The sequence below is a fragment of the Miniopterus schreibersii genome, assembly GCF_964146895.1.
Source record: "Miniopterus schreibersii genome assembly, chromosome: 9".
Taxonomy (NCBI): domain Eukaryota; kingdom Metazoa; phylum Chordata; class Mammalia; order Chiroptera; family Miniopteridae; genus Miniopterus; species Miniopterus schreibersii.
This window is the reverse complement of record NC_138118.1, coordinates 11422227-11437161: the sequence shown is the minus strand read 5'-3', so window position 1 is coordinate 11437161 and position 14935 is coordinate 11422227. Positions and strand designations below refer to the sequence as shown.

Genomic DNA, 14935 nt, shown 5'->3' with positions numbered 1-14935 from the left:
GTAATGATTCCAGAACATTTTGTTCACTAGTGTCATGCTTTTTCCAAGAGGGCAACACAAAGCATTTTTTGTATTAGGAGTCTTTTTCTGGCCAAGTGGGTTTTTTTTTTTATTAAAGCTGATAGGTGGCTAATTGGACATTTATATTCGTGTACAAATTCTATTTCTGGAGTATATCCCTTATTCATTTCAAGTCTTACTTCAGTACTTTTCTGGCATAAAATTCCCTTTAATCTTTTAAGTGGCTATGTGATGGTTAATCAAATTCATATGCTGTAATTTACTGTCCCATTTCCTGATCTTGAGGCACAGCAGAGTTTGCTGTAGTGGACTAGAGGCTAGGAGATAAGAATAGGCTGGGAATCCAGACCCTGTTTCAAGTCCTAGATCTTTGACTACTTAATCTCTTTAGCTTTACGTGCTCATGCTCTTTTACAAGCTTTGATAATTAGGGATAGTATAATGAACATTTTTAAACTATGAAGTTTTTTTTATAAATTTGAATTTTAAAAATTGCTAGAAAAGTTGAATTGTTTATCTTATATTGCAGAAATGATTATTTCTCGAAAATACAAGTTTTAACAAAAATCTCAATTTTGAAAAATTTGTTCCTACTCTCTTCATAGACTGCTGAAAAATTTTATCAGATGTGTTTATTATATTATTTTTATAAAGGGTATGTTTGGAATTTTATTAAACTTTACAAAATATGAATATATTGATTTTAACATTAAAACTCAGTTTACATTAAGCTATTAATGCCACTTACTACCTAACTCGTCTTCCATAAATAGTTCTTGCACTCGATCATCATGCAGTTTTAATTCCTACATTTATGAATTCAAGTGAAGGTTTGGACTTATTGTTATTATTATATTTACTTAATAATTTTAGTAATCATTATTAATCATAAGAATTAGGAAGCTATTTTGTTCTCAAGGAATTTGTATGAAATGGGTAGATATGTAGGCTTTATTTCAAAATGCGCAACAAAACATCAACCAAAAAAAAAGCCCTCTGGTTGAGATTATCCTGGTTTATATTCTTGACCCTTTTGAAGGAAATGGAAATATGCTATTTGGTCTCAAAGACAGTTAAGCAGAATAAGCTCTGTAGTAGTTCTTTTCCAAAGCTAGATTCCCACAGAGTTACCTAGCAGTTTTATGTGTAAAATTTAAAGAAGTAATCAGCAATGCATTTCTTGAGGGAAGGACACAACTTCACCTAAGACATACTAGTACCAAAGAAATTGAATGTGAGGTCTAATCTCTGGATAAAACTACTAAATTTTAGTATATCCAGAGGACAGAAAATGTTAGCTGCACCACTGAGATGAGATGCATGTCACACCACATTGTGGAAAACTGCAGGATCGAACTCGCAGTTTCTTCAGCAAATAAAGGACAAGACAAAAACTTAAAAGATGTAGGAGGAGCCTCAGATGTATCAGTTAGTTGCAATGCTAGTTCTTACTGGGATTCTGATTCAAGTAGACAAACTGCACAAAAGATAAAAGCAAAAAACAAAACAATCTTTCATAACATTTATGAGACAATTGTAAATTTGACTACTGTCTGGATATTTGATATTGAGGAACTATTTTTTAAGATATAATGGTGTATGATATGATAATGGTATATGATATGATAATGGTGTGTGTATATGGTTTATTTTCTTTTTAAAGTATCTTTTTGAGTTGTATGCTGAAATATGTATGAATAAAATATTAAATTGTCTAGAATTTTCTTGAATCTAATTTTGGTGGAGAAGGGGAATGCATAGAGATCTAGATGAAATGAGATTGACCATAGTGGATAATATTGAAGCTAGGTGATGAGTATGTGGAGGTTTGGTCTTTTTTTTAAAAATAATCTGTTTGAAATTTCCCAATAAAAAGCTTTAAAAAAATCGCAAGTAGACCAGTTTGTCTTTAGGTTAAGATTTGTTTTTCAATTTTTGCTACTTGATTAGCAAATTAGTAGAGCTACTTAGGTGGTCATGTTCAGATTTTGGTCTTACTTGTTGGTTGTGAAGACTCTTTCTGAATGATCTAGATCATTTCATTGAGATTAAAGCCTTAGCTTTATTTTCAGATGTTAATGTTTTACTAATAGCTCCCTGACTACATCAGTGTTACTCATATTTCCGAAGTAAAATTTTTATCACTCATGATGTTATGGTGAAGAGCATATGGTTTTCTAATGTACTTTTTCAGCACTTTGGGGTTTGTGAATCAGTTAGAGTTATGCATAGTCTTATTTGTGCATAGCACATGCTAAGAGGTTGAGCAATTTGAAACATCAGCAGAATATTATGAGATGCTATAATCTATTTTAATAACTTTTCTTCCATGTACTGTTTTTTCTAAATTTCTAGCTGTGGCTGAATTCACAGAAGCAGATGAAGCAATGGCAGAGCTTGCAATTGCTGACAATGTTTTCCTGTTCCTCACTGAATCCGTAGTGGTGTCAGAAAACTTCTATCAGGATGAATTTTATATTCGTAGGACCCATAATCTCATCACAGATTTCCTTGCACTTATGCCAATGAAGGTAGGTGGAATAATTTAGGATGAGTAAAAAGTAGTAGTAGATTTTTATAAAATAATTTAAAACTAACCTTATTTTTTAGAAACTAATAAAATCTTTTAATATAGACTAAAATTTGACAGTAGTTGAGTTACAGGTTGTGGATTTGTTTGTGATTCACGAGTGTGAAATAATAAAACCTGTTCACTGAGAATAAGCTAAAAAAAATTTCCTATTGAGAATGGTTTATAGTGATAAAGTAATAGTTAAATGAAAATGCTTGGATGGGTAGAAAATTAGTGCCATGCTACCCTAGGGATTAATGCTCAGTTGCTTTATTTATATTTTTATACATGATTTGGAAGGCATAGTGGAAGATCTCCTTTCAGAGATAATTATTTAGACTTAATTATAGTATATAAGTGGGCTTCTGCATGGATACAGGTAGCATAATGGATTAAAGAAATTAATGCAAAGGCTACTTTTGAACAAAGGGCTTGATCCAAAAAAGGATTCTTAGAGCCATTTCATACAGTTCCTTCATAGCATATGCTCTGTGTGCTGTTTTGTTGCAAGAAAGCCATCAAAATTGTAGCAGGAAATAGAAGAGGGAGTAAATTCCTATAAAATCACTTTTTGTATGTATCTATTAAAAAGCACTCTTAAAGAATCTACACTCGTAATGCTGTGTGTAGTTCTGATACCATACCTTTTGAAAAACATAAGGCAAATGGAAAAAATATCCATAAGGCAATAAACATTCAAGGAATGGAGTGTTTATTATTTAATGAATTGTGTTTATTGAGTTTCTCATGTTGCCAGGTACTGTGCTGAGAGTTGTGAAGAATACAAGTAAGTAGGAGATTAATTTGCTTGCCAGCAAAGAATTTATAACGTAGTTGGGAAGATAAGATATATACACAGAAAAACATAGGTAGTAACAGTAGGTAAATGAAAGGTATAGGCAGTAAATTACTATGGATTTATTTAAGCTAATGATAGCTCACTTGGGACTAGAATAGTCGAATACTTAACAGATAGCTTGACCCCTCATCAACCTCGAAGGACTTGATAGATTAATATCACAGAATTTTGGAATAGAAAGAAGCCTGCTAATCCTTTCATTTTATATTTGAGGAAATGAAGCCTTAAAAAGGTTAAGGCTTATAGTTTTCCTTAATTACTAATACATAAGAGACTTTGGTTATGGAATGATAATGGTATCTGGAGATGAAGGATGAGCGTAATTTGAATAAACAAAGTCATAAATGACTTGGATAGGGTAAACAATGAATTTATTCACAATTCTGGGATTCTAGAGTTTTTAAAACTAGATATAGGACTATTTAGGTTATCTATTTCTTCTTGAATGAGCTTTGGTGGTTTGTGTCTGTCAGTGAATTTTTCCATTTCATTCAAATTCATTGGTATAAAATTTTCCCTAATATTCTTGTATTACACTTTTCATATCTATAGGATCTGTAGTGATGTTTTCTCTTTCATTCTTAATATTGGTAGTTTGCGTCTTCTCCCTTTGTTTCTTAATTAACCTAGCTAGAGATTTATCCATCTTATTGATTTTCCAAATGAACCAGCTTTGGCTTCATTGATTTTCTGTTTCACTGTTTTTTTATTTCTGCTCTTTATTATATTCTTTCCTTTGCTTTGGGTTTACTTTACCCTTCTTATTTAAGTTTCTTAAGGTAAAAGCTTAGATTATTGATTTGAAACCTTTCATTTTATTAATATAAGCATTTAATGTTATAAATTTATCTCAAATTACTGCTTTAGCTGTTAAAAGTTAAAAGTTACATTTTGATAGGTTATATTTTCTTTTTTGTTCAATTTAATATATTTTCTGTTCTTCCTTGACACTTCTTTGATCAATGGGTTGATAGTATTGTTCAAGTTTTTCATATCCATACTGATTTTCCATGTATTTATTTTATTGAATATTGAGAGAGGAATGTTGAAATTTCCAACTATAATTTTGGATTTATCTAGCTATAATTTTTTTAAGGGAGAAGTAGTTTCTTATTTCAGTTGGCATTTAGTACATACAAATGTTATAAGGGAATGGTTCTCACCCAGGACTGTAATGTCCTTTAGAGTGTGTTTGGAAATGAGTGGGACCATTTTTGCTTGTTACAGTGACTATAGCAATGTTGTTGGTAGTTAGTAGGTAGACCAGGGATGCTAAACTGTCCTTCAGTGTTCAGGATAATCCAACCCAGTGAAGAAATGTTCTGCCCAAAATGTCAGTAGTGGGAAACACTGTAGTTAAACTCAACTTCTCTCTAGTGGAAAATACACAAAAATTTTAAGATACTATAAATTATGCATGGTAATATTACAATAAAATGTCTACCATATTTCCTCATGTCATTAAAGTAGAATTGATATTTAAGCCATTTTCTTTTATGTAATCACTTTTAGATAGTTGCCTGATTTCTTGATTTCAGTATTGTTCACCCGTATACTAAGTTACATCTTAAACCATATCTACTACATTTATTAGGTGAAGCAGTTGAGGAATCGGGCAGATGAAGATGCTCGAATGATTCACATGAGTATGCAGATGGGTAATGAACCCCCCCTTTCGCTTAGAAGGGATCTGGAACACTTGCTGCTCTTGGTAAGCCATTTTATTGGGTGGATTGTCATCTTCCTTCTTCCATTATTTTCCCCTTTGGAAAATTTTAGATCTAATAAGTTAATGCATTAAAAATGTAAATTTTTATTTAAAAGTAATGTTTGAGGTATAGGCATGTTCCCACAGTCTTTGTTTTCTCTTTGCAGATTGGTGACCTATATAAAAAGAACCCCTTTAATTTGGAGCTTGCTCTAGAGTATTGGTGCCCCTCAGAGCCTCTGCAGACTACCACTATCCTGGGCTCTTACCTTGGGGTGGCTCATCAGCGACCCCCTCAACGCCAGGTGAGCTCTTAGTGTCCCTACTTTTCTGCTCTAGAATAGTAATTGGGAGTCTTGAAAACATGAAAAATGTTTTTCCCTGATGTTTTTGCTGTTAACACAAATGATGACTAATGTAGAAATTTATACTTTTTCCTTTTATTTAAGGAAATTTGGAACTCTTAAATTTAAGCTCTGATTATTTGGAGTTTATGTAATCAGGCTTTTATCACATACTAGGAATGTGTCATTAGAAAGAAATGTGTCTAGTCTCTGTGTGTAACTTACTTGAATGTCATTAGTGTTAGTCTGTCTGCTATAGGCATGGTAATAACCAGCACACATCATTCTTAACAAGTGGGGGAGACAGAGGTACAGGACTAACAGAAGATGCTTAGAAGTTATAATAGATGACTGAATGCAGTAGATAGTGTCGGAAAAAGCTCACTTTCTATCCTACATTAATGAAAGTATGATATGCAGTAGCAAATAAGACTGATTGTCACAGCTGTCTGTGGGATTTCCTGTTCTAGAAGCTTTTATGTGTTTAATTTTCATTTATGCTAGAGTCTAACATCAGATGCCACTTCTTTTTACTGTATTTCTTTTATTGTTTTATTTTTCTTCCCATTTAAAAAATGTTTTAGAGAAGAATTTATTAAAATTCTTAGAGACTTAAAAAAATTTTCTGTTAAGAAAATTTTCCGACATGGAAGAGATTAATTATAATGAACACCCAGCATGTTAATTTAATAGCTATTAATATCTTTCCATATTTGCTTCATCTACTGTTATTTTTACTACTTTTATTTCGCTGGAATATTTTATTTATTTATTTATTTTATAGAATTTTTTTTTTTTTAATATATCTTTATTGATCTCAGAGAGAGGAAAGGAGAGGGAGAGACAGAGATAGAAACATCAATGATGAGAGAGTCATTGATCGAGCCTGCAACCCGGGCATGTGCCCTGACCGGGAATCGAACCCTGCTCGCCTGGATCCTAGGTCGACGCTCAACTGCTGAGCCATGCCCGGCCAGGCTTGCTGGAATAGTTTAAAGTAAATTATGGGCAGCGTGACATTTCAGCTCTCCTTGGTTAATAGCTCTTAAAAATAAGGGTAGTTTTCTGCATAGTTACAAAACCATTGTTACACCTCACAGATTTAACAGTGATTTCCAGAGACTGTACATTTTCAGTTCGGAGTTCCAGCTAATGAGTCTGAATGTTTTCAGCTGGTGGTCAGAGGTTTAAGGAATGAGCGGGAAAAAGGGAACCAGTGAGAGGGCCTGACTCACAGAGCAGAGCACAGGACCGTGGTCGTAGCCGGAACACAGAACAAAATGTGTTAGGTTACATCAACATTCTTTCAGGTTACAAGGCCTTTATTCTAGATTTGACTGGAATTCAGGAACTCTGATTGCTAAGTATATCCTTGAATTTGCTGATAAATTTTAGATGGGTAAATTTCGTCAATGTTTTGCATATTTAGAATGTGAGTAGTCTTATGTTCTATGACATTGAGATGTTTCGGGGAAAAAGATATAACTTATATTCAAAAAAGTATTATTCTATAATTGCATTTAAATTGCTAATAACAAGCTTGTAAAAGTAAATTTTCACAGGGAGAATACCAGATTATTTTGGCTTTGGGGGGTTAGAGTACTTGATTAGTTTTAGTTAATATGTAGTCTTGATTAGCTGGTTCATGTTGCCTTAAATTGAAGATATGCTTTATGTAAACTAATGGTTTCTACCTATTTCAGGTTGTCTTGTCAAAGTTTGTTAGACAAATGGGTGACCTGTTGCCTCCAACTATTTATATTCCTTATCTGAAAATGCTCCAGGGATTGGCCAATGGGCCCCAGTGTGCCCACTACTGTTTCAGCCTGCTCAAAGTCAATGGTAGTAGTCATGGTAAGAAAACCTAGCTGTCTTGTAAGTTTGTTGTGACATTCTTGAGTTCAGCATCCCCCTGTCTATTAAAGAATATTAGTTACTTGTGATACCAGTTGTATAAATATTGTTACAATAACAGGAAAAGAAGTCCACGGTGGTTTTATGCATAGTAATGCTTTGACTCTGTTCTCAGACTGGGGAATTTTACCACTTCCTTTATGAAATACAGTTCAGTTTAAGGAATCAAAATTAATGTATAAAGATTTTTAATGAACACACCTCGTGCTCAAAGCAAAATATATACCCCTGCCACGTAACTTTGATTTCTTTATTTTCATAAGTGCTTGTTTTCTAAATTTCTGTACTTAATGGTTTTTCTTTCGACCCTCTCCCAGTTTCCTCATTTAATTTTCAGACTTGAGTCTGGTTAAGCTAAAAACACTGCAAAAGGGAAGAGAAAGAAATATTTATTAAACATCTGCTTTATTAGGTAGATATTATTTCATTTTATATGTGAGGAAAATGAGGTTTAGAGAAGTAATTTACCCAAAGTCACAAGTAATTGGGGAGCCATGACTGGAAGTGTGATCTGCCTGGCTCGCTTGTCTCGTATGCTGTGCTTTGGCTCCCAGGGCTTGATATGTAATGAGCAGTGTCACTTACAAATCTAGACAGTTGTTATCTCTCTGGGAATTTAAGCTCACCATTTGGAAATTAACTGTGGGAGAAGTAGCCCTGTATAGTTACATGACAGAGCACAGAGGAGCTTTCCTGGATGTGAAGTCGATAACTGACATCCACAGTAATTTATCTTTGCTTTTACATGGGCACTACCCATTCTTAGTCCTGAGGAAAAATTAATCCAGAGTTATAGCTCACAGATGGATGCTAACCCATTTTCAACACACTACTTATCTAGGACAAAGGCAACTTTTATTGCTTTAAATTTATTTTCTTTGTCCATTTCCAAGCAAATGCTTAGATGTTTTAAAAGAAAATTCTGTGCTGTCTTTCTTTACAGTTGAAAATATTCAGGGAGCAGGCGGCAGTCCTGTTTCCTGGGAGCATTTTTTTCACTCCTTGATGCTTTACCATGAACACCTCCGGAAGGACCTCCCTAGTGCCGACAGTGTCCAGTACCGCCACCTTCCTTCACGTGGCATCACCCAGAAGGAGCAGGATGGACTGATTGCTTTTCTACAGCTCACATCTACCATCATTACTTGGGTAGGTAACCCATCCACAGCATATGAGAGTATAATTTTATTGTTTTCTAGTACATTGGAATTTTAAGGAGCCCCCAAACTTTTGTGTATTAAGGTTGTATATCGCTGAGCTTATTAGTGATCAATTTAGCGCATGTATGGGATTATGTTTGGTTCTTTTGTTTGGCTTTGTTTTTTTATTTCATTTTATAACTCAGTCTTGATGTGGTATCTTCTTTATATCCTTAGTTAAAAGAGTTCTGTTCAGCTAGAACAGAACTCTTCAGGTGGTTCTCAAGGATGGCTGTTCTACAGTTTAGTTGTAATTTTGATGTGGTCAGAGGAGGAGGTGAGCGCTGCGTTTACCTGCTCCGCCACCTTTACGGGAGGCCCTCCTATAGGATTCTGTCCTTAAGCTCTTTGTTTCTTCACCTTTAGAAGGTGTAGTTGTGGTAGTTCTGCTTATTGCTATAAGCTTGTAAGGAAATAACACCCTAAACCTGAAAGAAAATATTCATAAGGGCAAATAAGAATCAGTTGTTGGGTGCTCATCCTTCTAGAATGTTTCCCTGCATAGGGTATGTGTGAGTGTGTGTGTGTGTGTACATAAAGAATGTTTTTAATTAAAAAGAAAAGTCATTTATTGAATTACTCTTTTCTCCTTACACCAAACCATCTTACCAGCCACTACCAAATTAGTCTTTAAAAAACATTTTTATTACATAGTTTCTCTGCTCAGACATCTCTTCTAGTTGTTTCTTTTGTTCCCCAGAACAATAGTTGCTCAGTCTGACATTCTGACTGAAGGGCAGGAGTAGTTTCTTCTAACTTTTGGGTGTTTTTTTTTATAATGCTTAACATTATTAAACATCAAAACATAAGATTAGTAATTATTTCTCATTGAATTAAAATGGAGTGATGTTTGATACCATATATATCTCCATTTTTTCCGCAGTAAAGGACAAGTATGCATTTATAGATTATGTTACAATAGAATATATTACATTGTTCCAGAAGGGATTTACAGGGCCTAGGTGAGATTTATGTGACCCTGCATGTATTATTTTCCATGCTTAGTGCTGTAAAAGTAATTCTACAAAGGCTGTTTCGCCTCCATTCTTTACACTGACTGAGTTAGGGATCTGTTTGATCCAGTGGTAGACTTCAAGCAGAAGCCACAGGCTTATCTTTATCTTAGGACATGCTAAGCCCATGGATAGTCAGTGTAAGTGCTAGACATTTAGATGATTGGTGGTCATTTTTCTTAGCTTTTAAAAACGGGAAGTCTCTTGTTCTTTTTGTGTTCCACGCTCAGAGTGAAAATGCTCGCCTGGCACTCTGTGAACATCCTCAGTGGACCCCTGTTGTGGTGATTCTGGGCCTCCTGCAATGCAGCATTCCCCCTGTTCTGAAAGCCGAACTCCTGAGGACACTGGCAGCGTTTGGCAAATCGCCTGAAATTGCTGCTTTCCTCTGGCAGTCGTTGGAATACACTCAGGTAGTATTACGAGCTCCTTTATTTATTTACATTATTGCAGTTTGGAAAGTGAGGCTTGATAATATAGAACCAAGAGCATCCAATTGGAAATTTATATCATGAACTTCCCAATTAGAAAGTTACCATTTTGGTCTTGAGCATTAGAAACTAATAGGCTTGGGCTTTCCTCTTGGATCAGTGACAGCTTCACTAGGTTACTGGAGACTGGTTCTTTAGACTTAGCTTTTCAGTGTCTAAGATGTTAATGAATGGACAGAATGCCTCAATGTGTCTTTGAGACCAGGGGATATTCGCTTTTGGAAGTCACTCATTAAACATGGGGAGTGCCTATTTTTCTCTTCTTTCTTTAGATGTAAGCCCTATGGGAATTTTCCTGTCAAGGTATAGTTATTCTATACGTGGTAAAGGGAAAAACGATGTACTATCTAGAGATATTTCTAGGAAAATGGTTGGGTGGCCTGTGTTTGTCTTAGAAATAATACAACATAAGGGATCCTGCGATTCTAACACATTATTCATAGAAGCAACTGTTTTGAAGCAGAAAAATATTCTAATTATGTTCTAACATATGTGTCCTGAAGATGCTAATGAGACAGTTCTATCCTTAGAGCAAGACTTTTTTTATTTTTAAAGGATCCCACCTAATAGTATATTCTCAACTTGCAAGAGAATTAAGTAATGTTGGCATTAATTATACCATAGACTGTGTATGCCCCTGCAAGGTCAGAACAGAACATCTTAACTCAAAACTCCTGCCCACATAAGAAACCTGTTCTGAACAAATGTCCTTCTTGGTTTTCTGGTACCAGCAGTAGGGCTGGTTGTAAACAGACCAGCGTCTAGAATACTGGTGAGATTTCATCCCATAAATCCTCTTAAGATTCATTCTTAGAATATCTGAGAGGAAATTTGCTGAAAGTACATCTTGTGTGCACTTAGAATTGACCAGTTTTCTGAATCCCAGGTAATTGGAAGTTCTACCCGACCCTGACACAATTGCTAATGGAAGTCCACAGAGACTTCTCACTTGTCATTTCTGATGACATTGTCAGATCTGTGGATGTGGTGGGTGGGGAATATGACTATTATATTACAAAGCCACTACTTTTCATTGATGAATGAGGAATGCTCCTAACATCTCATTTTTATTATTTTAAGATACTGCAGACCATAAGGGTTCCAAGCCAGAGGCAAGCTATTGGTATAGAGGTAAAGTTTTCCTTTTGGTTTGAATGCTATATTTATACATTCACATGGTAGAAAGACTAAGAATTATCCTTACCCTGTTAAGTTCCTATTATTTTCAAATTTAATGTGTCTTCATTTGAAGAGTGCTGGTCAGTGTTGAAACTTTTTATGAAAGGAGTGGTTTCTTGTTGGAAAAGTATGTTACAGGGCAGCCATCCAGACTGGAAGTTTGGTTTGAACTCAATTTAATGAGGTTACTTGAGTCAGCCTGAAGTGGGACTTTGTTTCTTTTCTGCGCTCTCCATGCTCCCTCTCTCTTTTCTAAAGAAACATTTAAGATTTCTATTTTTACGTCAAAGTTGAGAACAATGTGCAGGAATTTGAAACCCTTCCATCTGATTGATCTGGATTCATATAACGCTTTGTATCACTTCTTGGCCTTTTGGCTAAGATTAAGTATATAATACTTCTGTGTTTCTTTCTCTATCTGAATAATGGTAATAATCTGTTTTGTGTCTTTTGGTGTGATATTGTAGCAATATTAATGAGTTAATGTCTGCAAAGTGCTTTGCACCTGTAGCTGATATATTTATGTGACCAAATAATCTTTATTTTCCTTTGGAAGGTTGAACTAAATGAAATAGAATCCCGGTGTGAAGAATACCCGCTGACACGGGCCTTTTGCCAGCTTATTAGTACCCTGGTGGAGAGCTCATTTCCTTCTAATTTGGGCGCTGGACTGCGGCCCCCTGGCTTTGACCCTTATTTGCAGTTCCTTAGAGATTCCGTGTTTCTCCGATTCCGCACAAGAGCTTACCGGAGAGCAGCCGAAAAGGTTATGTTCAGAGAAAAATATTTTTCTCCTTTCATTTATTGCTGCTTTTTCTATTAAAAGTATAAGACGCTCCAAGTTCATTTTAACCTTTGCAAGTCAGTAAGCTTCACAGTGTTAATACTGAAATGTCTATGGTCTGATTAGTTTATGTGCATTGAAAAATAATTTTGAGCATTAACACCAAAGCACAGACTTTTAGTGATCAGTAATTTAATTGGTATGAATTCATAGTCATTCAAATCCTTAAGTGAACAAACTTTGACCAAAATGGAACCAAAAATGTTATACCTTTGTCAGTTGGGAACACACTATCCTTTATTAGGATGATTTAGGTTAGGGATTGAAATAAATTTAAACTTGCAACAATTTCTATTGATTAGTAGCACTTCTGGTCTGAGTCTGGATTAGTGGGAAAGGCGTATTATGATCCATTGAGTATGTCTGCCACTGATAGAAGCTGAGGGAGCACTAACATTTATGCACATTTGCTCTGGTCGCAACACATTCACAACTGAGCATATCGTATATATCATCTTATGTAATTCCAATATTAGCATGAGGCAGGTACTATTAATACTCACATTTTACAAATGGAGGCTTAGCAAGGTTAAGGAACTTGCCTAAGGTTCAATACCAAGATTTGAACCTAGGACTCTGCTTCCAGATCCAGGCATAACCACTAAGCTATGTAAGAGAACCTTCAGATTCTGACATAATTCATTTTCGTTTATCGCTTCTCGGCCTTTTGGCTAAGATCAAGCGTTGTCATTCACATTAGTGTATAATGCTGTTCATTGCCTCACAGAATACCCTTGGATGTATCTTACAGAGACATTTCTGCCTTATTTTTATAGTTTGCTGTTTTTGAACCGTTGGGTTTATTTGTTGTATTAATGAGTATAAGAATAATTAAGTTTATGCTCATTTGGCATAATTTGGAAAAATATATAGAAAAATATAAGAAATTATATCACTCATAATCCTGTTGCCAAAGGAAAGATAACTACTTCTAGTCTTTATCCTATGCATGCATATATACTTAAATTGAGATAGTTATATTAGTTTGTATCCTTTTTGACTACTAAACATAACATGTGGTTTTTTTCATGTATTTAAAGATGATTTGACAATAGTCTTTAATGACTGCATAATCATTACTTGTATCTAGCATAGCTTATTCATTGCCTTATCACTGAATATAGTTTGTTTCTAATTAAGTCCCAGATAACTAAAGTTCATTTTTTTGGTCAATTGCTTTATAAGTTTTGCTTCTTATGTAGCAAAAACAAACACCAAAAGGGAATACATTTTATTTAGGCTCTAGAGTTACCTTAGTAACATATATTTCCTTATTGGATGAAACAATAACAGTAACCATGCTTCATTAATAAAAGTTATTTCGATGGGTAATGGGTGCTGATAATTGCAATCTCTTCAACAAAATGTTCTGATATATTTTTTTGCATTCGTTTTAAGTATCTTATTTTTCTTTTCTTAAAAAGGTCATTATGACCTAAGTGTTCAGAGCTTCAGTCCCACATTCTCCCAGATATTAGTACTTTTTGCCCAGACACGTCTACAAGTGCTGCCGCTTTCTGAGCTACTGTTAATTTCATTTCCACCCCAACATATTACCCCAACGCATTTTCCCTCACTTGTGAATTTATTTCACTTGCATGCACTATATTTTAGAAGAGTAGCTTCTCACAAAAACAGTGGATTGAGATATATTAATAAACATAGAGTGTTAGAGGCAGTGTGTATATTTATCAGTACTAAAATTCATTATTATGTGGCAATAAGCCTTTTTTATTTAAATAAATGATCTTGAAAAATTTGGAAAATACAGAAAAGTGAATAACTTTAAAATAACAGTTAAAAAATCACAACACAGTCCCAATTCCCAAACTCAGCCTTGATAAAATTATGTGCAGTGAAAATAATGATTTTAAAATAATAATTTAAAAAACCAATCTGCATATAATTACCAAACTCAGCCTTTTAAAAATTCTATGCAATGAATTTTTAAAATAAAGTTTTAATTTTACATTCTGCACCATTGTATATATTTTTCCTTTGGCATAAATGTTTTTCCTTTTTGTTACATAGTTTGTAAAGACGTTTTTAACAAAGGCTGATGATGGGTTTTTTGGAGCAAGCCTACCAGTGATTATGTCTTGTTAACATCTTTGGCAAGAGCCTGAGATAAATCACTGGTCTGGAATTAGAAGTCCAGGGCTTGACCTCCCGCATGTTTGCTGCCAAGCTTTATGGTCTTGGGAAAACCGTTTATTCATCTGTGAGCCTCACTTGCATCACCCGGGAAATAAGGGTGTTTAGAGGAGAGAATTTCTCAGATCTTAGAGATAATGTGAAATATTTGATGCTGTGGGGAAGTGTCCAAATCTGATGTTTAATTATAAATGGACTGTGACTGGATTACTAAGTTCTTTGGATTTGCTAATGAAGCCGAAGTATCTGGCGCAGAAACATTTCTTTAAGAGTAATGCTTTTACAAATGTTTTACCTTGAAAAATTAGCCAGTTCATTATCATTGAGCCAAATGAGTTGGGATTCCGATATTGCTTAGCATAAGTTAATGAAGTAGACCCGGATTTCACTCATTCCTGGGGAAGACTTGGGGGAAGGGAAGCCTGGCTTGGCTATCAGCTTCGACTCTTATTGTTACTGAAATATTTTTATCTTTCCATAGTGGGAAGTTGCTGAAGTTGTTTTGGAGGTGTTTTACAAGTTGCTCAGAGATTATGAGCCTCAACTTGAAGATTTTGTAGACCAATTTGTGGAACTACAAGGTAATCAATTCTGTCCCTTTCAAACAAGGTATCAGCTATTTATAATTTATATATTA

The 14935-nt window shown here is 34.7% G+C and overlaps 1 protein-coding gene across 4 annotated transcripts in view; it reads left to right on the top strand.

Moving 5' to 3' along the window:
• NUP205 (nucleoporin 205) overlaps positions 1 to 14935 on the top strand; it is a 64595-nt gene that overhangs the window by 13378 nt on the left and 36282 nt on the right. For 3 of the 4 annotated variants that reach the window (XM_081146713.1, XM_081146714.1, XM_081146716.1), the window contains exons 8-16: positions 2377 to 2552; positions 5047 to 5163; positions 5328 to 5465; positions 7208 to 7358; positions 8362 to 8567; positions 9861 to 10043; positions 11202 to 11252; positions 11857 to 12066; positions 14780 to 14879. In XM_081146713.1, coding sequence (XP_081002839.1) covers positions 2377 to 2552; positions 5047 to 5163; positions 5328 to 5465; positions 7208 to 7358; positions 8362 to 8567; positions 9861 to 10043; positions 11202 to 11252; positions 11857 to 12066; positions 14780 to 14879 — 1332 coding nt within the window. The remainder of the gene's footprint in view (positions 1 to 2376; positions 2553 to 5046; positions 5164 to 5327; positions 5466 to 7207; positions 7359 to 8361; positions 8568 to 9860; positions 10044 to 11201; positions 11253 to 11856; positions 12067 to 14779; positions 14880 to 14935) is intronic. The other variant, XM_081146715.1, reaches the window with a different exon arrangement.